The sequence below is a fragment of the Monodelphis domestica genome, chromosome 3, assembly GCF_027887165.1.
Source record: "Monodelphis domestica isolate mMonDom1 chromosome 3, mMonDom1.pri, whole genome shotgun sequence".
NCBI classification, from domain to species: Eukaryota; Metazoa; Chordata; class Mammalia; order Didelphimorphia; family Didelphidae; genus Monodelphis; species Monodelphis domestica.
In genome coordinates, this window is record NC_077229.1 from 256,814,834 (window position 1) to 256,841,963 (window position 27,130).

The following is a 27,130-nucleotide window of genomic DNA, read 5'->3' on the forward strand; positions in this document are numbered from 1 at the left end:
CCTTGGCCATCCCCTATGCCTTAAATAGGTCATATCACTTAATCTCTTTGGAGCCCAGATGGTACATCTGTAGAAAGAGGGTTTTGACAAAGATGTCCTCTCAGGTCACTTCTAGTTATCTTTTGACCATCATTTAACTTTTGTGAAATCTGCTTTTTCACCCTCAGTTGCTAGGGCTTTCCAATCCAAAGTTACCTTTTATTTGCTTTGTATATGTCTTGTTTATACATATGTGCATCTATGTATATATTTAGATAAGGGCAGCTAAGTGGCATAGTAGATAGAATGCCATCAAGCCTGTAGTCAGAAAGAGTGATCTTTCTGAGTTCAAATCTGGCCTCAGCCATTTACTAGCTGTGTGATCTTGGATGATCACTTGACACTGTTTGCCTCACTTTCCTCATCTGTAAAATGAACTAAAGAAGGAAATGGCAAACTACTTCATTATCTTTGCCAAGAAAAAGGATCATTAAAAGCCAGACAAGACTGAAAATTATTTAACAACAAATATATATCTATATATCTATAGATACATATCTATAGATATATAGATATAGATATACCCATATACATGTTCCCTCAAATGATTGTAAGCTCCTTGGAGTCAAATACAATTTATTTAACTTTGGTTTTTATATCCCAGGATATAGCACAGAACCTGGCACATAGATAAATGCTATTAGCCCTGAATAGGTGGATAATGAATCCTCCTGTAGGTAAATGTTTGTTGTTTGTCATTTAAAAAACCACACATCTTCACGTAAATCATTGTAGCTATAAATAAGAATACCAATAAAAATCAGTCAAATAGTCTGAACTAATAGTAGCATAGCTATTTATTCAAAAGAAACAAAACTGTGGCCAAATGTTTATGAAAAAAGATACAACCGAGGGCATTAATGCTATATTTACACAACCACAGAACTTCACAACTCGATGAGAGCTTAGCAATAATTGGATTTAACACTCTGATTTTACAAATGTAAAAAAAGTCCAAGGGGACATTATTTGCCAGGGGTCATATAACTAGTTGTGAGATCTTGCAGAGGCAGAACTTGAACTCACTCCCATTTAAGTACTGTTTTCACACTCCTTTAGCTGGATCATCATCATTATATATTCCCTAATAGTTTTGGGAAAAGCAAGCACAAATTTGGGCCCTTTTTTGTTTTGTGGTTTGCTTTTTTTCCCTGAAGCAGTATGACCTCCCAGAAAGAGAATTGGCCTTAGTCAGTCCTGCCTTGGACATATTGGCAAGTTGGTCACCCCTCATTGTTGCAAGTAACTGTCTAAGGCTATAAATTGCACAACTGTTGTAGTTCTGTATCCAAGAGTCATTACCTCTTATAAATGCATATAGATTTATCAGTAATCAGATGGTCACTTGACTTTACACTTAGCCAACTGACCTACCCAGCTATGAGTCTTTGGTTCAGATGGCCTGAGGCTACTCCAAATCCTTCAGTTTTCAGAAGGATGAAACCAATAGCCTAGAGATATGCCAACTTCAAAACCAACTGGATTCTTATCTCCATACAGGTGGCTAACAAAATCAGAATTATGAGTCCTCCCATATGCTATTTAATATACAGTCAATCCTTAACATTAGTGCATTTAACTTTCTCAACCTTAGGCATTCCTGTAATTTTATTAGTAACCCTTTTCACTTTCATGTTGAAAACCAAGCACCTTTGTGGGCTAAAAGTGGTAGAGAAAAAAGAGAGAGACTAGATGAGCAAGTCCATATCCTCAGAAAAGGAGGACAGTATTCATAAAAGTATTTTTGAATCCGCTCCATAAAGTTTGAGAGTAACCTTTTAAGTTCATGAAGAAGGAACTGAATGGGCCAGACTGGCCCTGGGCTGAAGTTCTGAGCTTGGATTACTCTAGGGACATTATTACTACTTATTACAGGACTCACCTGGAGGCATGAGCTTTTGATCTGATAAAAGTTCAACTATCCTACCCAAAGGCAGAAAAATGTTAGTGGGTGTTAAGTTTCCCTTTTTTACCTCCTGGTTCTTTTTATATCTTTTCCTCAGCTACTCTCCCTCTCGATCCTTCCAGGTTGCCTACTTCCCTGAATTTCTGCTGACACCGATCCGGTTGCTCCACAGCTATAGAAAATGGCAAAGGAAACAACTTGTTATGTTTTGGGAGTAAAATCCAATGCCTCCCAGGAAGAACTAAAAAAAGGCTTGTAGAAAACTAGCCTTGAAATATCACCCAGCTAAGAATCCAAATGAAGGCAAAAAGTTAAAACAGATTTCTCAAGCTTACCAAATGCTTTCTGACAAAAGAAGAGAACAAGTCATAAAAAGGGGGGGCAGGTTCTGGTGGTGGCTTTGATATGTTTTTGATATCTTTGATGTGTTTTTGGAGGAGGTGGAAGAAAGCAAAGGGAACATTGAGGTAAAAATGTTGTTCATCAGTTGTCGGTGACCTTAGAAGATCTATATAATGGTGCAACAAGAAAACTGGCTTTGCAAAAGAATGTAATTTGTGATGAATGTGGGTGATAAGAAAGGAGCTGTAGAATGCTGTCCCAATTGTAGAGGTACTGGAATGCAAATAAGAATTCATCCAGGACCAGGAATGGTTCAGCAAATTCAATCAGTTTGCATAGAATGCCTAGAGAGAGCATGGGGAAGCCCTAAAGATAGATATAAAAGCTGTAATGGAAGGAAAATTGTTAGAGAGAAAAAAAATTCTAGAAGTCCATATTGACAAGGGCATGAAAGATGGTCAGAAGATAACATTCCATGGTGAAGGTGACCAGGAGGAGCCAGGATTTGAGCCAGGAGATATTATCATTGTTTTGGATCAGAAGGACAACCCTATATTCACACATTGAGGTGAGGACCTTTTCATGTGTATGGATATCCAGTTGGTTGAAGCATTGTGTGGTTTTCAGAAACCAGTATCAACTCTTGATAGTAGAACTATAGTTATAACTTCTCATCCTGGTCAGATCACCTTCATTGGGAAAGTTACTGCCTGAAAGAAAGAAAGTGAAGAAGACTGAAGAAATGGATCAACTAGAACTGGTGGACTTTGACCCATCTCAAGAAAGAAGGTGCCAGTACAGTGGGGAAGCTTTTGAGGATGATGAACATCGTCCCAGAGGAGGTGTTCAGTGTCAAACCTCTTAATGGGAGTCCAGTGAATACTCTTCATTGTAATACTGGCTTTTGTACGCAATAGTGAATGAGTGAAGGACTAAAATCATCTCAACACACTCACTACTAGCTATTATTTTTCTTGTAATATTCAACTATAGTTGTGTTTTTAAAAGTTAAAATCAGTAATATAAAATGCTGACTTTGCAATTTATGATGTTCAGTGTGCAAAATAGTTTAACATTGTTAATTATTTCCTTATGGTAAAGAAGCCTCAGAGCATTTTTTTTCATGATTTGTACTTTTTTGTTTCAATGTGTATATGCAGTGGCTTAGACTGAGGTTTGATTCTGGATTGACTAAATGTACACAAGCACTTATAATTGTTAAGCTCTGAAATTAAAATTTTGTACTGAATTCACCATCAGAAAATTTTAAAAAAAGAAACATTTTATGTATTGATTCCTGATGCTGGACTCACCCTGCTCTCTTATTCCTTCTTGGTGATAATCATTACAATAATAATAGTAATGAGTCACATTTATGTAGCACTCCAGAGCTTACAAAGAACATTCTTTGCAACCTGGTGACCCAGGAAGTGAAAGTACTATCTTCATTTTGCACATAATGAAATTGATCCTCTGACAAGTTAAGCCACTTGCCCATCCTCCCACCACTAAGTACCTGAGGAAGGATTTGAACCAGGTCTCTCTCCTGGCTCCTAGTCAAAACTTTTTACCCTGACACCATGGTTTGATTTTAGGTTACTCTCTAGTGATTCTAAAGTAGAAGAGGAGTAAGAGCTAGGCAAATAGGGTTAAGTGACTTGTCTCAGATAAACGGCTAGGAAGTGTCTGAAGAAACATTTGCAATTTATCTAACTGCTACCTACCTGTCCCCCAAATGAATCTTGAATAGATGCATAACATCCTCTGTTTAGTATCTCTGAACATAATTTGTAAAATCTATTGCTATTATTCACAGAGCCTTGCTTCTAAGTCTACTGGCTACTTGGCTTCAAAAATGACTACTCTACCCTATCTCCATTTCTATGAACTTAAAGTGATAACTTCCTAGGAACCAGTGGCTCCAGAGTATTTTCATATATGGTCTACTATTCTCATAATGGTCCTATGGGGTGGGCTGAGTATGTACTATTATCACCATTTTACAGATGGAATGGAGGATCACAAGCAAGTGACCAAATTACGATTCAATCTAGTTCTTTCTCCAGTAGAACTTACAATACTGCTACCTCTCATGTTGAGGCTGTATGGCAAATGCTTCCATAGATTTGCTTTTCTTTGATTTACAAAATAAAAGTTAATTTAGAATTTTTTTTCAAACCCAACCAGGCAGTGCAGATTATCTATTTGAAAACAGTAACTTAAGTTTGAGGCCCTGACCTTACCATCTGATTTTAAGTTCAGAACATAGAAAGACGAGAACTGGTTGTTTAGTAACATTCTGAGAATCACAGATCAGAATTAAAAGAGATTTCAGAGGCCATGCACTTCAGCTATGGGGAAAATGCCTTCTATGCTATCATTGCCTACTTTGACACTCCTAAGAAAGAAAAATTCTCCATTACTCTGACACCCTATTTGTTTGACCTTGAGTAGGTTACTTCTCTGGACCTGTTGTTTCTTCATCTGAAATAGGAATGGTTTAGAACAATTGATTTCTAATATCTCTTCCAATTTTAATTCAATGGTGCTGAAGTAGCCCATTCCTTGTAGGACAGCTCTACTTTTTAGAAAGATATTCCTTAAATTAAGCTAAAATCTACCCTTCTACAACTTCTCCCTCTTACTCTTATTTCAGATCTTTGGAGCCAAAAAGGACAACTCCAAACCCTTTTCAACATGACAGCCTTAAAAATATTTAGGATCACAGATTCCTGGATTTTCAGGTGAAAAGGACATTAAAGGTTATCTAGTCCAAATTTCATGAAGGTTAAATCTCCCATGTCACTCTTGAGACTTGTTTTCTCCAGACTAAATATTCTTGTGTCAATCCTCATATGCTTTGATATCAAAGCCCTTTAACATCCCAATTGCAAATTACAAAGGCCAAAGACTTCTATGAAGGTAAGAATTTAACATCTACTGACCTATTCCAAGTCCCTGTTCTCTTGGGGCATATGACCTTAAATCTTTCAACCATCTGTACTCCTTACTACTAATGTAAGGGTGGTGGTTCTATGAAACTATTTTTTGTGTCAGAATGAGGGCTGGAGAGTTGGGGTATGGAACAAGATGGAAGAGAAACATCACATTATCTTATTAAGTTAATGCCAGAAGGGACCTTAGCCAACTATCCTATTTTTACAGATGAGAATACTTTAGTTCAGAGAGTTTCAATGATTTGCTGAAGATCACATAGTCAATAAGGGGTAGATTCAGAATCTGAACCCAGATTTTCCAGCTCTAAATCTAGTACTCTTTCCATTATACTATTGTTGTTCATAGAATGAACCTAATCCTTACAATTCCTTTCCATGTTTCACATATCCCATTCAGCACTACAATGTAATCTTTCATTCTGCCACCAGAAATTAAACTGGGGAGAGAAGCCACAGGATTCACTATAACACTATAACATTCACTATAACACTATAACATATATATATATGACTAGGCAAATCCAGGCACCTCTGGTCTTTCAGTGACAATTTTAAAAGCGATATGACTCTGGATCTGTGTCTCCTACCACAAGAAAAGGATTTCATCACTATTAAGAAGAGAATGAAATATTACTCAATACATTTGAGTTCAAACCAACTCTGTGTAAATCCCTCTGAGCCACAATTGATAGTCTTTCATTTATACCACTGAGAAGCCAAGCAGAAATGACGTTGTTTTGGAAAGAAGTCTGTTGAACTGAACTCCATTAACAGGTTTGAACATACCTTTTATTGATTTATTTTTACCAATTACATGTAATAACAAATTTCCATATAATTTTTGCAAAGTTATATGTTCAAATTTTCTCTTACTCATTTCCCTCCCCCCCCCAGAGCTGGCAAGCAATTTAGTCTGGTTTTTACATTCATGCAAAACATATTTCCATATTTTTATTTTTGTAAGAGAATAATCATATAAAACCAAAACTCCTATATAAAAACCCAAATAAGTTAAATTAAAGCACAAAAGTGTATTATTTGATCTTCATTCTGACTCCTACAGTTCTCTCTCTGGAAGTGGATGGCATTATTTGTCATAAATCCCTCAAAATTGTCCCAGATCATTATATTGCTGAAAGCAGCTAAATCTTTCACAGGTGATCATTCCACCATATTACAGTTACTATATATAATGTTCTCCTGGTTCTGCTTATTTCACTCTGCATCAGTCAATGAAAGTCTTTCCAATTCTTTCTGAAATCATTCTGTTGATCATTCCTCACAGCACAATAGAATTCCATTGCCATCAAATAACAAAATGTGTTAATCCATTCACCAATTGATGGACATCCCTTTAGTTTCCAATTCTTTCTACCACAAAAAGAGCAACTATAAATATTTTTGCGTAAGCAGGTCCTTTCCCATTTTTTAAATCTCTTTGGAACACAGACTTAATAGTGGTATTACTGAATCCAACAATATGCATTGTTTTATAGCCTTTGGGCCATAATTCCAAATTGCCTTCCAGAATGGTTGGACCAGTTCACAGCTCCACAAGCAAGACATTAATGTCTCAATTTTACCACGACCCCTCCAACATTGATCATTTTCCTTTACTGTCATATTGGCCAATCTGACAATCTAGCATACTTATGCTTTTAATATTCTATTTGATAAAATGTTATCATTAATGAAAGCTCTGAGATGATGTACCAAAGAAGAATTCCAAGACAGCGGAGATCCTAGTTGCAACTCTCTGTATTTGGCTTCAGTATTTTCATGGCATTGTTTATATCTTGATCCTACAATGCAATCTGACTGGGCTCACATGTTTTCTTTCAAAATATAATACTTTCCAGTATATAGTACTACTCTAAATATCTTTAATATCTCTTCTAAGATATTGAGAAGGATGGTATTCAGAAAGCTGAGAGGTTTAGGATACAGGATCATAAATTTAGACTGGAAAGGCACTTCTGAAACCATCAAGTCCAACTTCCTCATTTTATAGAGGAGGAAATGAAGGCACAGTGAAGATAAATTACTTGTCCAGGGTCATGCCACAAATAAGAGTGTGAGGTAGGATGTGAACCCTGATTTTTCTAAATCTAAAACCACTGCCATATCTATTTTACTGGTGATATCAGATGAGAAATGAAGTAGAACAACAGCATGCTGTAGCCAAATATTCAACTATACAAAGATTCTTAGTCCCTTAATTTTATTTTCTTAATGCTCTCTTTTTTTTTCTAGGAGGGAAGCTGTGGAGGGTGGAGGAGAAGGTGAAATTGTAGCTAAGAAAAGCTCTATTAGGGCAACATAAGGGATGATTAATACTAGATTTACTTCCTATTTTCTCTTCTCTCTAATATAGCTGATACACTTGAGTAACAGGATATGAAAAAGAAAGTCATTTTTCCCTTGTCTTCTTCCATTTAACAATATGTCCTCTCCCCTATTTAATTCCTATAGGGTACATTAATCCACATTAGCTTGTTAGTTCCTTGACAGACTACCTCCCCAATTCCAATAGAGCTTAAATAGATTTTTTTTTTGCCTTTCTTTGACTCCTCAAAGCTTAGCACAGTGTCTGTCACCTAGCAGGCACTTAATATATCCTTGTTGACTGACTGAATTATTAATTTAAAATTAAAAGAAAATGACCCCTTTTAAAGAACATCCACATATAAAACTAAACACACATACACACACACACACGTTTGCCCCTTTATGGATTTTAATACAAGATTCTATCTACTTAAATGGAAATACCCAGGGTCTAGGGAACATTGTTTCACTGGAACATACCACTTTTAATAGGCTAACCATCACTACCATCAATACCCAATATCTGCTGAATAGCTACTTTTCCTAACTTCCCATGATACCAAGCATTGGGCATGGATCTCAACTTCAAAGTTCTTACTCAGTATCACATCCCAAATGCTTAGTCAATAGTATGAATCTAGTAGTTTCAGAACATGTATTTCTTACTACTAGTACTACTATCATCACGTAGTATGACGCCCTTGTTTTCAATTATGGGAAATGATCAAATGAATTGATAACAATTATGTTAGCCATGCTGTTGCACAAATTCTCAGGTGAATTAAAAGGCAATCTATCAACCCACAAAAGCATTCACAAACCTCCACAGTTTCTAGTGGAGGTTTTTTATCAGTGATGCCAGATCTGAAAGCTAGTAGCTTCAATAATTCACAGAAGATTGGACTCAATGTTAAGTCTTAATTTTCTTTAGTGAGTTTACATATGCCAAATTGTTCAAATACTTAGAGGAATGAGTAGCTAAACTCTGTACAAGTAGAGTCTTACTGTAAATTCCTTAAGTACTTAAATCCATTACAAAAAGTATGAATTTTAATGCTGTTATATTTCCTTTTCTAGTCAAACATTATATATTGTAAGAACCATGACAATAATCTTAGATGATTAAGTTGTAACTATTATAATTTTTTTTTGGTTTTTCAGATAACTCATGGCTATAAACTACCCTGAAGAATATAAACATATCCCTTATTTTATGAAATAAACACAGTAAAGGCAGAATTTGATTCATAAATGCCTTGGCTATCTTAATAAAATATAAAGTAATAAAAAATTCACATAATACACTGGGTCCCTAGATATGTTCTTTGTGCTTTTAAGTGACAAATGCACTATTATGCCATTTCATAACTTAACTTTGGTTTCCAGAATGCTAAAATTTATTTTAATCCCATTAATTTCATTTAATCCTCACAACAATCCTTTCAGTTAGGTATTATTATTATTAACCCAATTTTACAGCTGATAAAATTGAGGCAAACAGATGAAATAACTCGCCCAAGGTCACACAATTGATGCTGGATCTGAATATAAATCTTCTGATACCAAGCAAAGCACTTCATTCACCGTATTACACCTACCATAAGAACTTAAATGACTTGTCCCAGGTCACAGGGCTAATAAATGGTTGATCCAACACTTAAATTCAGTTCTTCTGATTCCTAGTCTTCTACTCTTTTCCTATAATACAATTATGCAAATTCTAATAAGAGTCAGCCTCTTCAATATTCTGAGAAAAGAACAATACCATTGTTTCTACTTTATGCACATTTATACAGAATATAACTCTAGTATTTCATTGTTAGTCATCTGACAGTACATTATCCTTCTAAAAAATTAAAGTTATGACATTCCATTTCCATATACTTCCCCCTCTATTGTGCACAGTTATTGTACTAGATGATCTAGAAATCCCAAGGCAGGTAAGATAGACTGATAGAAAGCCATGCAAATATCAGATAAGATCCAATATGTGTATCTGGTCTTCATACATCCCTTTGGCTCCCTTGAAACCTGGTAAATTCTAGTCAGCTGGTTCAAAGAACTAGGCTTAAAAGCCCAGATAATACAATAATACCCTGCAAAATCAATTCCTCAGTTGACCTTGTTCTTAGGGTCTCAAGACTGAAAAGTTGAATCTAAAACTATAATTGCAGGAGTCAGATTGGTCTGGTCAACTTTAAGCAATCAATTGGAGGAGAATTCTAATGACTACTGTTTCTCTTGGGTTCCTTGTATATCTAGAGCCCAGAGTTGGGATTGTTTTCTTTGAGTCAGTGGTAACCCATATAAACTTAAACCAAAATTACCACAAAAAGTTACTTCAAAAGTAAACTAGTAGAGGATCTAAAGGATGGCAGTCTATACTTGCCATATTCCCTGCCAGGTTCAGAGTTGATTCAAATTCATATTCCACTGGAGTGGTCCTGGTGTTTCCAGAACAGGAGACTAAGGAAGGGGGAGAAAAGAACTCCCAATCACCTAGTGTCCTTCCAACCAGTAGTTGCACTTGAAATAACTACTAATTCAAACAATAAAATACTGGGTTCCTTCAATCAATTAACCAGCAAGTATGTTGCAAGCACTAAGGTAGGCACTGGGGATATGAATACAACAACTGAAATAATCACTCTAATTAAAGTCATTTCTATGAGAACAACGGAAAATTTATAAAACCACATTTGCATTAGAGATGAGTTTAAGATGGATTTAAAAGATTCAGAAAATCCTTATAACTTTCAGCCAAATTCAAGCAGTTCTAGTCCCACCAAAACTGTCTGTTTCTTTTTCAATACATACAGACACTGTGACAAAAAAAAAAATGACCGTCAGATATGGTGGTCATTTTTGAGTCATAAAAATCATATGTGACCCAAACATTATAACATGTATACACTTTAATAACAAGAACAAAAAATTCCCAAACAAAAATATTACCCCTAAATTACAAGCTTTTTGCTTACTGCACTGTTATAAAGGCTAAAGGTTGTGAAACAATTTTTTTACTGAAAATTCAATTCAAAATGAATTATGCTAAATTTTGTCCATTAATTATTCACTTTTCAAACTTCTCTTGTTTTCCTCCCTTCCCAAAGAGATAGAGGTTTAAATTCCAGGGCAATAAGCAAAATTTTGTTAACAAGACACCAAGAACTTTGGTGGATCTCCCCACCTTAACAGTAATAACAATTCATCAAAGGTGATTTGGTTGGCTCTCTAATGCACCACTTTTGTCTTGTCACTTGTCCTGTACTATATTCTAAGACAAAGGGGATTGAGAACTAACAGTGATGCTCATAGACACTCAAGACACAGTGAAGACTGAGAGCAAAAAATCCGGTGTCCAAAGGCCTGGATTCAAGCCTCAGCAATGACATTTAGAAGCTATATAGCAAGCAGCTAAAAAAACAGGTTTAACTAGTGGATTGCACCTTGGCAAGGAGGGGAGAGAAAGAACATAAATCATGTAATTATGGAAAAATATTCTAAACTAATTAATTAAATAAATAATATTCAGGAAAAAAACAGATTTAAGATGTAAAAAAACAACTTATAGGGAGGTTGTGGAGAGAAGGGGGAAAACTTCATAAATTTGAACCAATTTTATAAATATAAGCCATTTTTTTAGGAACTCCAGCTAAGCCATCTAAAACTGAATGAAGAGTTAATCAAGTTTAGGAGAAACCTCAAAGCCTACCCTTTGAAGCAGTGTGTGAGTGTGTGTGTGTGTATGTGTGTGTGTGTGTGTGTGTTAGTCATAATCCCAAATGTCCCTGAACTTCAAATATGACTCTAGAAGGCACTAATAAGTTCCATTAAGTATAAGCCTACAATAGTTAAACACTTTGTACATGTTAAATGGGGCTTGACAAAATATCAAGTATCAATTATATTATTTTAGTGAATTAGTCATAAATTAAGTTTATAACTGTATAAATGCACATATTGTACATGTGTCTTTGCAGAGTATTTTTAGTTACAGAAAAATGTTTATATATATGATTTGAGCTAAGAAAATAAAAAACCTTTAACAAAACTATTCATCTTACAGTTAAATATAGCATAATTATAAGCATATCTCCAAGAGACCTTTGACATATTTACAACATACTTAATACTGAAACAACAATAGCAATAACAAAATAACAGTTTTCTCACTAAGAATTACAGAGAAGTAAATCAATAGACACTTCAAGTAGATGAACACAATTTCTATTCTTTATGTTACATAATGAACACATTTATAGCTCACATCTACTTGTGAACTTACTGGAGCTAATGCATTCATTCTAAGGCCTTTTCACAGCAAAGTAGAGAGCACTGAAAAAGGACATCTTCCATACACCCTACTGAACTACACATAATATATTAAAAGTTTGCTCTTGAAAATGTCTAATTTTGAAGTGCAACAGGTATTGGGAACCTATGCCTATTGCTTTGTTTGTACAGGAGAATACTTTGTTCTAAACAACTAAGAAGGAATGTTTGCCAATTACAAGGTATTAGAAACACTGCTCTGTAAGCTGTATTTCAGACTTCCAACAACAATAATAAACTCTGTGACTTATTTTTAGGTGTTTTAATGATACTGTACTGACAACCAGCACATGTACTTATCTCATTGAAAAAGCTTGGAAGACTGTCACAATCACAAATCTCAATCTCTTTCTCTCTCTCTCTCTCTCTCTCTCTCTCTCTCTCTGAACCCTTACACACACACACACACACACACACACACACACACACACACACACACACATTTTAAATATTAAGATTCATGGGAACAGTGACAGCAGCATGGATAATCTTTCAATATAGTCTACATAGGAAGGAATGCAAGCCAGACTCCAAGTGAAAAATAAAATGACAAAACAAAACCAAAACAAAACAAAACACCCCCCCAACAAAACAAACATTACAAGGCACACCTATTGGATTCTTTGCTTTAGCATTGTGATTGAAATGAAAGCTTTGTGGTTAATCTAAAAGGCTTCAAAAAACTCTTTTCTTTGTCCACTTAAAACAAACTGCAGTAGGACTATTGCCCTTCTTACAGGAAATGAGAAGCTTGAATTAGGTATCCCAATGGATTTCACGTAGCAGCAAATGAATCAACTGGGGGGGGGGTATTCTCTGGAGAGGTTCAGTAATTAAATAACAACAGGCACTAGCAACAATTACACAGTATCTCCCAAAAGGAGTCAACGGTCCAAAACTGTTTTCAAAAATAATGTTAATGAGGATTCATGGACCCATATCCATCTGTCTAGGTTCGCCCTCTGTCATATATCCTCCAAGGGCATCCTTCAATAGACTGACTGTTATGCTGTCAGCCACAGAACAACTAGAAAACAGGAGAGGCGGAGGATTCTTAAATCACCTTGTACCTGGCTCTCCTAAAAGAGTCAACTGATTTCTTAAGATACTGGATAACTTTCTCACACAGGTCCCATAACTAGGTCCCCTAACACCTGAAATAAACCTGAAGCACTGTAGTCTAGTCTCACTAGTCCTTCTCCTTCGCGCGCCTGGGTGGAGCAGCTGTGACCCGGGTACACACAGAAATTCCCGCTCTCCTGTCAACCACTGGCGCAAAACCCACTCCTCGCTCCCGAAAGTCCAGGGAAAAAAAAAAAAACGGAAGCGAAAGAGGCAAGGTCTAGGCGACGCTACCATCCTAGAAAGAAATCGTTAAAGAGAGGGAGGGGAAAGGGCATGCACAGGCTGGGGAGGGAGAAGGAATGATAACTGGGAGCAGGGAGAGCAGAGCTCCCTGCTCCCGCCAGGATGTAGTCTCTCAGGTACCTACCCAGAAGGAGAAGTCGGTGAGTCTGTTTATACTCCCTCTTCTGCTCCTTGAGCGCCCGGTCGATGCTTTTGCTCACTTTCTTCGCCTCCCTCTCGGCCTCGCGTTCCTCCACGCGCAGCTTGTCCCAGTGCTGCTTGAGCGGCTGCTGCTTTTGCTTGCCATGCTTCTGCTGTTGCTGTTTCTGCTGTTTCTGCTGTTGTTGCTGCTGCTGCTGCTGCTTCGTTTGCTGCTGCTTCGTTTGCTGCTGCTTCGTTTGCTGCTGCTTCGTTTGCTGTTGCTTCGTTTGCTGCTGCTGCTGCTGCTTGGGCTGCTGCTGCGGCTTCTGCTGTCGCTCCGCCGCTCCATTCCCAGGGCTGCTGCCTCCACCGCCACCGTTCTGCAGGACTAGCGCTCCGTCTCCGTCTCCGGCGCACAGCTGCTTGCCGGAGACGTCCCTGCTGCGGAGAGACCCCGCGGTAGTTGTTGACACCGCCGCCTCCCCCACGCAGCCTCCACAGCCGCTGCTACCACTGCCGCCTTCTCCACCCCCAGCCCTGGTTGCAGCCGCTGCCCGCAGGTCCCCGGAGCGGCGAAGATCTCCCGAGCTCAGCGTCGGGAGGGCGGTGCGGTCCGGCTGCTGTTGGGGCAGCTGTTGCTGCTGCTGCTGCTGCTGTGGTGGCGGCGGCTCCGATTCCGAGGTCGTAGCGTTGGAAGTGGAGCCGCTGGGATCCCCGAAGAGCCGTGGCCGCAGACTGTAGCACAGTCCCATGTTTCACTGAGGAACGGGGTGTGGGGAACCAGAGGAGGAGGAGGAGGTAGAGGAGGAGAAGGAAGGGGAGGGAGAGGAGGCAGGAGAGGGGGAGGGGGAAGAGGAGGAGGAGGAGGAAGAAGAAGAGGCAGGGGAGGGGGGGTCGGGGTGGGGGGGAGCCGAGAGGAAACACCTTCCCTCGCCGCTCCCCCCACCCCCACCCCCCTGCTCTGGCAGCAAGTGCTGCCGAATCACGACCCCTTTAGCTGAGGTATCCAGGGGGCAGCCCGGCAGGGACCTACAGCCGCATGGCTGCCCGCGAACTGCGGAGAGAGGATGCAGTAGGTCTGGGCCGAGCAAGCGAGTGGCAGAATCCCTTACATCCCCAATATGCCATTTTGCATTTTCCTCCCGCAGCGGCAGCAGCGGCAGCTATACCGCTCGGCTGGGCTCGGCTCCTAGCTCCAGATCACCTGACACCAAGGGAGAGAGGACAGCGCCGTCGGTCCCCCCCCCCCCCCCCTTATTCTCCCACTCATTCCCCAGCCCGCCCCCTCCTTTACCGTAAATACCGCTGCCCAAGATGAGAGCGCAGCAGTGGACGGTAGCGATTGGCAGCTACTGAGGTTCTCTCACCCCTCCTCCCTCTCCCAACCTAGACTGCCACCTGAACATCGTCCCTGAACTGTGGTCTCACTTAAAAAAGACGTACTGCTTATGAGAATGGACAGTGATTAGTAAAGAGAATCAAGGATGCAAAGCTGTATGCTGAAGGCTAAGATACACAGATTTTCTCATATTCGTCATATAAACAGTCTCCTGCCTGCTTTTCTGCTCATCCACCTATACCTTCCTTGCCCCTATAAAGAAATAGACACACTCTGACGTCGATGCCTTCAGGTGTACACAGTATATAATGTACAAAGAACCTACTTGCAATCTCTACATATGGTAGAGACAAGCACAGATGTAGAACTGTAGGGTACTTTAATGAAAATCTGGTCCAAACATCTCATTCGATAGAAGAGGAAACAAACCCCAAATGGTTATGTGACTTGTTCTAGGTCAAACAAGTATAGGTTTTCTGATCCAAATTCAGCACTCATTCTACTGTACCCCACTGATTCTGAAAATGGATTCTGCCGAGTATTCTATGTGACCTTGGACAAGATATTGAATTTCTCTGAACCTCAATTTACTACACATGTCACCTTTTAGATAAGTGACCAGCCTCTCTGAACCTCAGGTTCCTTGTTAGTAAAATGAAAGGATTGGACTAGACCAGCTCTAAATCTATGATTTGATGAAAATCAAATGTCAATATATCTCTTTATATACCCTTCAAATAACCTTCAGACTACATCACATATCTTTTCAGCATTAATGACATATTTAGGCAAGGTTAATGGCCAAAATACAATTATAAAATTACATTGAATTTTTATTTTTCTTAATTATGATACAGTAGTTGAAACTAGTCTAATAATATATATCCTCTTATACTAGTTTTGTTTCATTATGGATTTTCAGCACGCTCTTTTACTTAGATGAAGTCAAAGATGGCATATTTATGGTTGGAAGCTAGCTAAAACTTATCAGGATGACTAAACAGAGGCAAAACTAGAAAATTAAATTTAAGGAGAAACACAAAGTCCTACAATTGGCTATAAGTTAGGGTAGATAGCACAAGACAGAATTTTGTATGAAAAAAGATACAATTTGAGTGGATTGCAAGTTCAACATGGTAGCCAAAGCGTGAATTTAATCTTAGAGTACTTTAATAGAAGCCATGATATTCAAAAGAAGAGAAATGATGACCCTTAAGTACTCTGACCTGTACACATTTAGTACACATTTGGAGGATTGTTATTAATTCTGGAAGCCTTGTGTTAGAAAAGACATTTAAAAAGAGACAGAGACACGTGTCAGATGAAGAGACTGAAGAACATACCATATAACAAGATCATCTGAAAAAAACTGAGGATTATATAGAATGGAGAATAAAAGATTAAAAAGTGACATAGTTTAGAATTGGAGGGGTTTTGGAGGTCATCTAGTCCAAGACTCTAAGACCCAGAGAGGAGGAGATAGGGAAATAACATTTATTAAGCATCTATTATGTGCTGGACATTGTGGTAAGCATTTTATGAATATTGTTTCATTTGATTTTCACAACAACCCTGTAAAGTAGGAATTAATAATCTCTCCATTTCCCATTTGAAGAATGGCAGAACAAGTTAAGTAACTTATCCAGGGTGAACCAAATGTTAATGTATGAGGTCAGGTATGAACTCAAATCTTCTTGACTCCGGGCTGGTTTCTTCCTAAATTTACAGCTTTCTCAAAAAAGAAAATGACCAAAGCAAGAGGTTGCTATGGTTGAAAGGAACAGAAAAGCAGGAGTTTTTAAATTTCTTAGAACAGATCTGAAATGAATGTGAAGTATCAGTTTGACAGTCCTAAAAAAATCCCCTTGGAACTTTTATTTTTTAAGAGGGTATTTATTATAGAGTTAATGGGTTATTCCATGAAGTAAGAATTAATTATTGAGCACTTGTGATTCTTTTGTGTTTTAGGCTTATCTTTTGTGGTGGAAGAATTTTTTTTAATGGCCCTATATTTTATCTATAACTTTGTACAGTATATACATTAAAGAAAGGACTCTGTTCATCTCTTTTAGGGGAGAGGCTACTCATGAGATATATCCAAACCTTTTAGAGGAAGAGCATAATGAATTAAAAAGGGTGAGAACCCCTTATTATTGGGGTCAGAATCTACAGGGATGAATCTGAGTCTGCTTGAACTCAGAACCAGAACCCCTGGGGTGGCTCCTCTCTGAACTAAAGATGACCTCTAGTCTTGTAAGTTCCTAAATTCAAGGAAAAATAGTACAAAAGAAAAATACTCTCCATACTTAACAGTTGTTCAGTCATGTCTGACTCTCCAGGACCCCATTTGGAGTTTTCTTGGCAAAAATACTGGAGTGCTTTGCCATTTCCTTCTCCGGCTCATTTTACACATGAAGAACTAAGGCAAACAGGGTTAAGTGACTTGCCCAGGGTCACAATGCTAGTGTCTGAGGCTAGATTTTATCTCAAGAAGATGAGTCTTCCTGATTCCAAGCCTAGTGCTCTTATCTATTCTGCCACCTAACAATCACTCATACTTTTAATTAAATTATTTGGGTGTGGCAAATTATGTTATTCAATGCTACACAGCTGAGAAGAATGACATTTCTTACTAGTTATTACTTTTGATCCTGGCATAATCTTATTAAAGAGTGTCATCACTTTTTTTTTTTACTAGTGATTTAATCTTTATCAACTTCAGTTTCTTCTTGGTCTAGAGGAAATGTGAATTTTCTTCCAATTCTAGTATCTGTACTTTTGTAATGATTTTTATCAATGTGTTTATAATCTTTTCTCTAGAAAGTGAAGGAAATTAAGCCTTTTAGGGACAAAACAGAATAGAGACAAACTGATAATGGTCGATGTTGCTTGAGAAGATTGTTTACAAAAGAACATTTTCTGACCTTTCTAATTAATTTAGTATACAATCCATAACAACACATACATAAGGAGTACTTATGATTTTACTTCATATATCTCTGATAAAAGAAAATAGTAGGAAACTAAATTCAAGAAGATTACCTACTCTGTCTCTCCCCATGAACCACTCTGGGTTATTTGCTTGATCTGGAGAACCCAACAAAATCATATAAGTAAGAGTTCAAATATATATGTCCATTTGAAGAACACTTATCAAAATTTCTTCAGCTGTCAAGAATACACATGTGCAAAAAATTAAGATACTGTCTTAAAATGTTTTTCTTTTGGTTAATACAGAAATAGAGTTGGCAAGTATGCTCAGTCTAAGTAGAGGAGTGAGACATTGGCCCTCAAAGAGTGTTGAGTTCTTGCGGTGGATACTTAAAAAATGCAAAGAATAATGGAGAACTGAAGGACTTAGATGTGGATTTTCTCTTCATTAAGCATAGCTAGATGAACAAGGTTTGCAAATGCTCAGAAATCCTTATAGGTTTCATGACCAAATAAATTTATATCTGAGTTCTTCTTGTTTCACTCAGATGACAATGACTAAAAGAAATAGAGTATCCCAAAACCAAAAGAGAAAGTGGATCAAAAGAAAAAGAACTCTAAACAAAACCTATGAAATAAAACTTCTTAGCATGATAATCAATGTGAACTTAGTGTATAAAAAAGGAAATTGATTCACAAGGCAGTGTCAAATATTCACTGCAGTACAGTAATGCTGACTGTTAGGAATTTATACAGTTCTGCAATTTTCACTGGTGTGGATATACCTTGCACTTGTGCAAATAATAGTCCCTCTTTGTTCCATCTACTCATTCTTAAATGAGAATAGATGATCTCTATTTTCCTTTTAGTCTGTTAACATCTTGGTCCCTCAGTGTCCTCATCTGTAAAACGAGGATAATAAAAGCATCTACTTCACAGTGTTGTAATGAGTATCAAATGAGTTAACATGTAAAATGCTTAAGGGAAGATAGCAATGCCAAATAGTATTAATACATGATGAGTTATTGAGGGAAAAAAATAATCTTCATTTGGTGGCCACGCTTCTGGTGAGGAGCCTCTCCAAATTGAGAGATGCTGTCCCTTAGACAATACAACAAACATCACATCTGTTGCTGGGTCAATACTCAAAGCCTCTAAGATTTGATAGAAGACCTTGTGAATGACTGTCTAGCCTTCAAAAATCCATAAGAACTCGTCTGAACAGTTCTTTAGTGGAAGATTTTTGAACCAAACACTTGAAATCCCCTCTCCCAAAGACATCATCTCACCCTGGAATTATTATTTTTCTTATTATTGCAGTTGTTATTATGGCAGCATATAAATATCATGGCAGTTGACTCAATCTTCCTTTTTCTTTCCCTCTTCACTGCTATAAAGAATAATGGAGGGAAGGAGGCAGAGTATATAAATTGATAGGAATGAAAAAGGCAAAAAATGTTGAGCTTCTACAGCCACAGAAAAAAACACAACTTCAGATAGATGGGGTCACCATAGGAATGGAATATTATTAGTTATAGGACCACAGATAAGAACAAACTGGAAGAGAAATATCTAAGCATGGAGAAAAAGAGGTTAATGTCAGATGGTACAGAATCTTTAGCCACAGGACTTAACAATTAGTATATTTAAGCTACGAAGATTTTTCCCTTTTGTTGTCATGAATCTTTTATGCCAACTTAGTCTAAAACCTTCTTGGGAGAGGAGGATGAGAAATGGCAATGACCAATTATGATTCCAATAGACTGATGATTCAAAAGCCTCCTACCTATTGGCAGAGAGGATTAGAGGTACAGAATGAGACATACATTTTCAGATGTATCCAAAGAATGAATTTGTTTGACTTAACTATGCTTATATGTTATAAGGGAGAGCTTTGTTTTCTGGTGGGCAGAGTTGTGAGTGGGAGTGGATGGTAGTGATAGATGTGCAAAAAGAGAGAAAAAAGAGTATTAATAGAACATTTAAAAATACACTGAAGATAGCAAAAAGAAATTCAGAAGGGGACACAGAGAAGCAAGGCAGCCTAGGTTCTATAATATTAAATCTAAGAATAAGCTATATGTAATAGCAATTTATATTTTCACACAAAATCCTCATTTTCCCTTTTTCTTTGTGTATTTAATCAGCAAAATTCAGTTGTATTTATGACTCCTGCTTCAATCTAAAAGGAAAGCCCCCCTCAAAGCCCTGCTCCTGACTCTCCAAACTTCTTTCTCCACCATCCTGTAGCAGCAAGATAATTCAACCTCCTCAGCTGCTTCCTCTTATTCATTGTTCCTTCACAGAAACTCCATTTTAAAGAAAGTCCCAGAGAGGAGCCATGTTCACTCCTTCATTCTTTTCTGGGTCATACTCTTGATTCTCCCCAACTTCTTTCTCACCAGGCCCAAAGCAAGTACCTTTCCTTCCTTCTTTTCAGCTTCTTTTTATGTGCTCTGTTTGCATGTTATTTGTATGTTGTTTTGTGTTAATGCCTGATTAGGATCAGTCATCCCTCATTAGAATATAAGTTCCTCTAGGGCAGGACCTCTTTGTTTTTATTTAAGGGCTATTTATTTAAGCCTCAGGGCTTAGCACTGGTGTTGTAGTAGTTAGAGATATTTAAAAGCACCAGGAGGTGTGAGCTAATCGACCTTTGAACATTTTGTGTTGGGTTGGTGCTAGCTTAGATTTCTTCCTTTGGAAAATGCCCATTTATATCCTTTGATTATATCAGTTGGTAAATGCCTTTGAAAAAGACCACATTTCTCAAATATATAGAGATTAAGTCAAGTTTTTATGCTTAAAATCACTATTAATTAGAGAAATGCAAATTAAAGCAACTCTGAGGTACCACCTTACGCCTATCAGATTGCCTAAAATGACCAAAAAAGGAAAATGATAAGTGTTGGAGGGGATGAAAAATTCAAAGAAGCTGTGAACTTATCCAAACATTCTGGAGAGCAATTTAGAACCATGTCCAAAGTGGCATAAAAATGTACATTCTCTTTGACTTAGCAATACCACTACTGGGTCTGTAGCCCAAAGAGGTAAAAGATAGGCGAATGAACCTTACTTATATGGAGATATTTGTAGCAGCTCTTTTTGTGGAGGCAAAGAATTGGAAAAATGAGAGAATATCCATCAATCAGGGAATTGTTAAATTTAATTGTGGTTGGACTCTGAATATTTAAATAGGTGTTCGAAAGGGATTTAATTTCTAAAATCCCAAAATGAATTACTAAAGTAAATGGAATTTGTGGTAGTTTATTTACATTATTTGCAGTAGACAGAAGATATTAAGGAATGAGAGAGAGAGAGAGAGAGAGAGAGAGAGAGAGAGAGAGAGAGAGAGAGAGAGAGAGAGAGAATTCTGGCTTCTTCTTATATCAGTTAGAATTTCTAAGCCACAGCCAGGGGAAGAGAAAAGCAGGGTCAGTAAGTCAGCCTTTCACTCACCAAAGATGACAGTCTAAATGGAAAGAAGTCTGGGTGTCTGTCTTCCAGTCACTCCTCAAGTGTCTGTCTTCCAGCCTCTCCTCCAAGTGCAACTCTGAGTCAGAGTTCCTTCTCCAACTTGAAACTTGAATCAAATATATCTTATTCTGGCCTCTGATTTTCTTTTCTTTTCTTTTTTTTTAAAAAACCCTTACCTTCCGTCTTGGAGTCAATACTGTGTCAATACTGTGTCAATACTGTGTCAATACTGTGTATTGGCTCCAAGGCAGAAGAGTGGTAAGGGTAGGCAATGGGGGTCAAGTGACTTGCCCAGGGTCACACAGCTAGGAAGTGGCTGAGGCTGGATTTGAACCTAGGACCTCCCGTCTCTAGGCCTGGCTCTCAATCCACTGAGCTACCCAGCTGCCCCCCTCTGATTTTCTTAAAGATCTTTTTCTCTTGTGTCACTTCCCTTAAATTTCATGGCTACCAATCACAGCAGATGCTTTTCTCCAGGACTGCCCACTCTACTTCTCACCTTCTTTGGTTAGATTATATCTTCTTGGGTTACTTAACACCTTTTTGTGGTTAAAATGAGTAGATGTACTTTTTGTAAATTAAAATCTAAAAATAGATTGTGGATTACAATTCTAGCTTCACAATAAAGGAAGAGCTAAGTATCTTCATTGTTATAATCAGGGGAGAGCTACAGAATGGTTAAATAAATTGTGGTATATGATTGTAATGGAACACTATTGTACCATAATAAATGATGAATAGGATGATCACTAAAAACAACAACAACCAAACAAACAAACCTGGAAAGGCCTATATGAAATGATACAAAGTGAAGTGAGCCAAACCAGGAGAACATTATACACAGTAACAGCAATGTATGATGATCATCTGTAAATGACTTAATTATTATCAGTAATAAAAGGATCCAAGGCAGTTCTAAGAGGCTCATGACAAAAAAAGGCTATCCACTATCACAGAAGGAACTGATGGAGTCTGAAGGCAGATTGAAGCATACCATTCTTCAATTTATCTCCTTCCTGAAATTTTTCTTGATTAAGTGACACATCTTCTTTCTTAGTATGCAGAACATAGAAATATGTATCACATGCTAGCACATGTATATTTCCTAATTACATATCTTTAAAATTTTGAGTTCCAAATTCTTTCCCTATACCATATTACCTGCTATCTTGTGGAGGGGGAGGAGAGAAAGGGAGGGAGAGAGTATGGATCACAAAGTATCAGAAAATAATTATTTAAAATTATATCAATATGTAAAAAAATAAAGTTATGTCAAAAAATGGGAATGCCTCTTATTCTTGTAATATAAATATAATTCTTATTCTTATAATTCTTATAACATATATAAATTCTTATAATAAAATTCTTATACTTCTTGTTCTTATAAATAATATTCTTATAATTCTTATAATTATATAATTCCTTATATATCTGGGAAATGAGAACAACTGGTCTGACTGGTCCTAGAAATAATTTGGAAGTGTGTCCCCAGAGTCACTAAATTGTGCATACTTTTTGACCCAGTGATAACACTACTAGGCATATCCCTTAAAGACATCATAGAAAGAGGGAAAGGACCCATAAGTACAAAAATATGCTGGCAAAGAAATGGAAAGAAATTATTGCTATTACCATGTATGACATTCTGGTTTTGTTTAATTCATTTGCATCACTTCATGTAAGACCTTTCCAATGTTTGTCATTTCTTATGGCACAATAGTATTCCATTACAATCATATACCACAATTTGTTCAGTTATTTTTCAATTGATGGACATCTCTGCAGTTTTCAATTCTTTTTTAGAACAAAACAAGTTACTATATATGTACATTAACTGAGGAATGGCTAAGCAAATGATGGTATATAATTTCATGAAAGTTAGTTATTAAATCTCCCTACTTCTTGGTAGTACTTACTAATCAAGCTAAGATCTATTATAGCTATAAAAAGATTGACTAAAGTATAGATAGCTTGAGATTGATATGCTCTAAGCTTTGGCCAACACCTAGATTCCAATAACCCTAGAGAAAGTCTATGAATCAAAAAAATATAGTTTCACATATCCAGGCAGTTACAAAATGAAAAATTAAAATTATTTGGGGATTGAGATGTTTCCTTACATGGAGATTATTATTATACCATAAGAAAGGGCAAATATGAGGAATTCAGAGAAAATTAGACTTATTTGAAGTGAGAGTAAAGAAAGTAGAATCAGGAGAACAATATACATGGTGATTAAAATTTAAATCAACATAGCACAAAAAGAGAGGTGAACTTATATAAATTGAAAATTGTCTGTTTGGTAGAATTCAATTGTGCTAAGAAGTGATGAGCAGGATGGCATTAGAAAATCTGGAAAAACTTCAATGAAAGTAAAGTGTAAAGAACCAAGAGAACATTGTAACAACATCATAAGGGTGATCAACTGTGAGAGATTTAGCTGTTCTAATTAATCCCATGATCCCATGATCCAATATAATTCCAATGTACCCATGATGAGAAATACTATCCACCTTCAGAGAGAGAACTGATTAATTCTGAATGCAGACTGAAGCATAATTTGTTTACTTTTGACTTTTTTGTCTGTTTTCTTTCATAACAAGACTAATATGGAAATATGTTTTGCATAAATTCACATTTATAATTGATATCAAATTGCTAACCTTTTCAAGGATGGGGAAGGGTAGGAAGGGGGGAGAGAATTGGAACTCAAAATTTTAAATACGTGTAATTAGGAAATGTTTAGTGAAATAAACAAAAACATATTTAAAAAAAAAGAAAGAAAATGACTTATTTTGAACCTAGAGAACAGATGAGAAAACACTTTTCTCCCTATTCTAAAACAAAACAAAAAAACCCTCATTAGATTTTACTATCTCCACTAGCTATCATCTTATATCTTTACTCCCTTCCTCAACCAAATTTATATTATCTGGGAAAAGGTAAGACATTCCCTGAGGGAAAGGGGAACTCAGGCTCTAAGGATACCAGAGGCAGTGATGACTTGTGATGCTGTTAGAACATCTCTCTGGGCAAATACTTACCTCCTAATCTATACCTGTAGGAAAATGCAGGGAGGACAGTAATTGTTGGAGTGGTTCTCTGGACATCTCTTTGTCTCTTCGGTCACCATTTGTGGTGTTTTTTCTAATACTTTTGATCACAGTTATCTCCATATGATCAGGCAGCTGGATAGACTATTGGACAATATATACAATACTATGCCCAAGCAGCTAAGTGGACAGCAAAAAGAGTACTGGACCTGGAGACAGGAAGATCTGCGTTCAAATTTGACCTTTGACACTTACTAGCTATGTGACACTGGGCAAGTTTTTAACTGTTTGCCTCAATTTCTTCAGTTGTAAAATGATTTGGAGAAGGAAATAGCAAATCATTCTAGTATCTCTTCCAAGAGAGCCCCAAATGAAGTCACTAAGCATCAGACACATGACTGAAATGACTGAACAAAAAATCTCCAGATGGATCAGCTAATGCCAGTACTTTATTTCTCCCTCTATCAAAGAGATTTGGATAATTTTGCTTGACTAGCTGGGGCTTCATCCTGGAAATGCCACCACTACTTAAGGCTTCTAAAGCTTTATAAAAATTCAAACTGCCTGAGTGTCTGGCCCCAGGAAAATGTCATGACTCTTTTGGAGTCAGTTCTCTTGGGCTTTGTATGGAAGAGTTATTTATCAATATCTTTAGTCTGTCTTTTTTTTTTTCACCCATTTCCCCCAGCTGTTCCTACATGGTTTTGAAAAGGGCCTCTCTTAGCTGGCTGTATAGAGAAAGCCAAGATAACCTGACCTAAGTAATCTAAAGAGACTATCAAGCAACAGCATATTGTTGAGACACTATGAGAAATGAAAAGAGGCCCCTGTCTATTTGTGGCTGATTTAGTCAATCTGGGAAGATAGAGGTAGAGTATCAGGACAAAAAAGGAACACTGAGGCTACAAAAATGGATTCCTTATAGGTCTAGGGCTACCAAGACCAAAGCTACAGTTCCAGATCACACAGTTTCATTGAGGAAGAATGAAGAACTCCTAGTCCCTACACCCTACAGAACTTTTATTCAGGCATTCCTTACCTGAAGGAAATTTTATTTTAGAGGTCAGGACTTCCTGGTTTGAGAAGAGATAGGTGGCTATAATTTTGGATTATATGGGCACATGTACTGTTGATGCTTTCATAATAACAACCTAGAATTGGGAGGACAAAGAAAAGTTAGGCAAAATGGGTAAGCATGGAGTTACTTTGAGAGACTTTCCATTATAATTTCAGCTTCTGTAATAAATCAATGAGATAATGTATTTAAGGTTTTGCAAATTTTAAAGTACAATATATGTGAAATATTATTATTGTTTAATTCCTTTTTAAGATGTATTTTAAAGATCAGATAATAGTGGGAAAAGTCTACAAGCAGTTTAAGTAATTTAAACAAAAAATTAAGCATGTAGAATACATTTAATTTTTTCCATTTATTGCATTTAATTTCTAATGGAATTTAGCGCCTTTATTATTTTTTACCTCCTAATTTGAGACCCAGAAGCAAAATGTAATTATGGATCTATTAAGGAAAGTTATAAAGGGATGTTGATGTAAACATAAATTAATGATATGTTAACAGAGAATTTAAATTTTACAATGGTTTAATCTATACCTCTCTGACAATACAATCACTTGGACTTGAGTACATTTCACTTTCTTCTTTTGAACTTGCTTTCCAAGAGTAAGTGGCATGTGATGCAATAGAAGATGATTGAATCTTGTGTATGTACACCCTGTTCATTTTGGGAAGTGGTATTTAGTTATTTGGTACATTTTGTACATTTTTAGCTTGTTCAATTGGAACATTATGTAGGACTATACAGAAGAGTTAAGTAGTATTTAACTAAATTTGTTTACAAAATGGAAACCTGTAAATGGTTGGAAGAAAAATATTTATATAATTTAGAAAGAATTCATTTTCCTTTTTTCAACCTTATATTGCCTTTTTCTCATCACCCCAACTCCACCTTTGAAATGACTTTGTGTAGCTGTGTTAACAGTCTTCTTCCCATTTAAGATGAATACACATTTGAATCTTCTAGTATATAAAGAATAGTGAGATGAGAGTGGTACTAGAAGATTGAAAAATATGGTCATCAGGTGGGCTTTAGAGATTTGTATCCAGTTTGTTAAGGGTCTGTTGTTCTTTTTGATTTAACTTGCTCTCAAAAATGCTTTTATAAAACTTTACCTCATTGCACTCTAGGCAGCTAAGTGGGACAGTGGATGGAGCACTGGACTTGGAGTCAGAAAGAACTGAGTTCAAATTTGGCCTCAGATACTTACTAACTGCATGACCCTGGGCGGGTCACTTAAGCCTCTAGCCTCAGTTTTCTCTACTGTAAAACAAACTTGAAAAGGAAATGGCAAACCTCAAATGGGGTAATGAAGAGTAGGACACAATTCAAACACATAACACTTTGTCCTTATAGCATTTTATCTTGCCCTTTATTTTCCATTGTAGTTAGGATATTGGTCTTATCTTTCTATTTAGGATTGTAAAATCCTTGAAGAGAGAGACTAACTCTTACTCATTTTCTATCTCATTTGGGGCTTGTCTTTTTTACAGGGCTCACTAAATGCTTACTGGAATAATGAATTAATGAAAGGATGAAAATCTACTTGAGTGATGTTTAATATGTAGGTTTCATTTCCTCCTCACTGGGGAAGGAAGACCAAGGACCAATCCACTTTGGGGTAGACCTGGAAAGGGGAGAAGAGGACATGCTGCCCCTGGTGTCAAAGACTGATTAATACTTCATGAGGTTTTAGTAATCAAGATCCTGGTATTCCTTCTTCTCTCCTCCCACCCCTATTCTTTATTAAATTAATCCCTGAAGACAAGTGAGATGAGTGGTCTTCTAAAAAGTTGACAAACTTTTGCACAAGAATATAGATAACTCACAAGGTGAACTAGAAGTCCTAATACAAGGAG

The 27,130-nt window shown here is 37.0% G+C and overlaps 1 protein-coding gene and 1 pseudogene across 1 annotated transcript in view; one reads left to right on the top strand and one right to left on the bottom strand.

The window, feature by feature from the left end:
• The window catches only part of GNAL (G protein subunit alpha L), a 515,222-nt gene extending 500,562 nt beyond the window's left edge, over nucleotides 1-14,660 (bottom strand). The window contains exon 1 of the mRNA XM_056823633.1: nucleotides 13,400-14,660. Coding sequence (XP_056679611.1) covers nucleotides 13,400-14,147 — 748 coding nt within the window. The 5' untranslated portion in view covers nucleotides 14,148-14,660. The remainder of the gene's footprint in view (nucleotides 1-13,399) is intronic.
• On the top strand, nucleotides 1,778-3,152 carry LOC130458381 (dnaJ homolog subfamily A member 1-like; annotated as a pseudogene).
• Nucleotides 14,661-27,130: the final 12,470 nt, after the last annotated feature.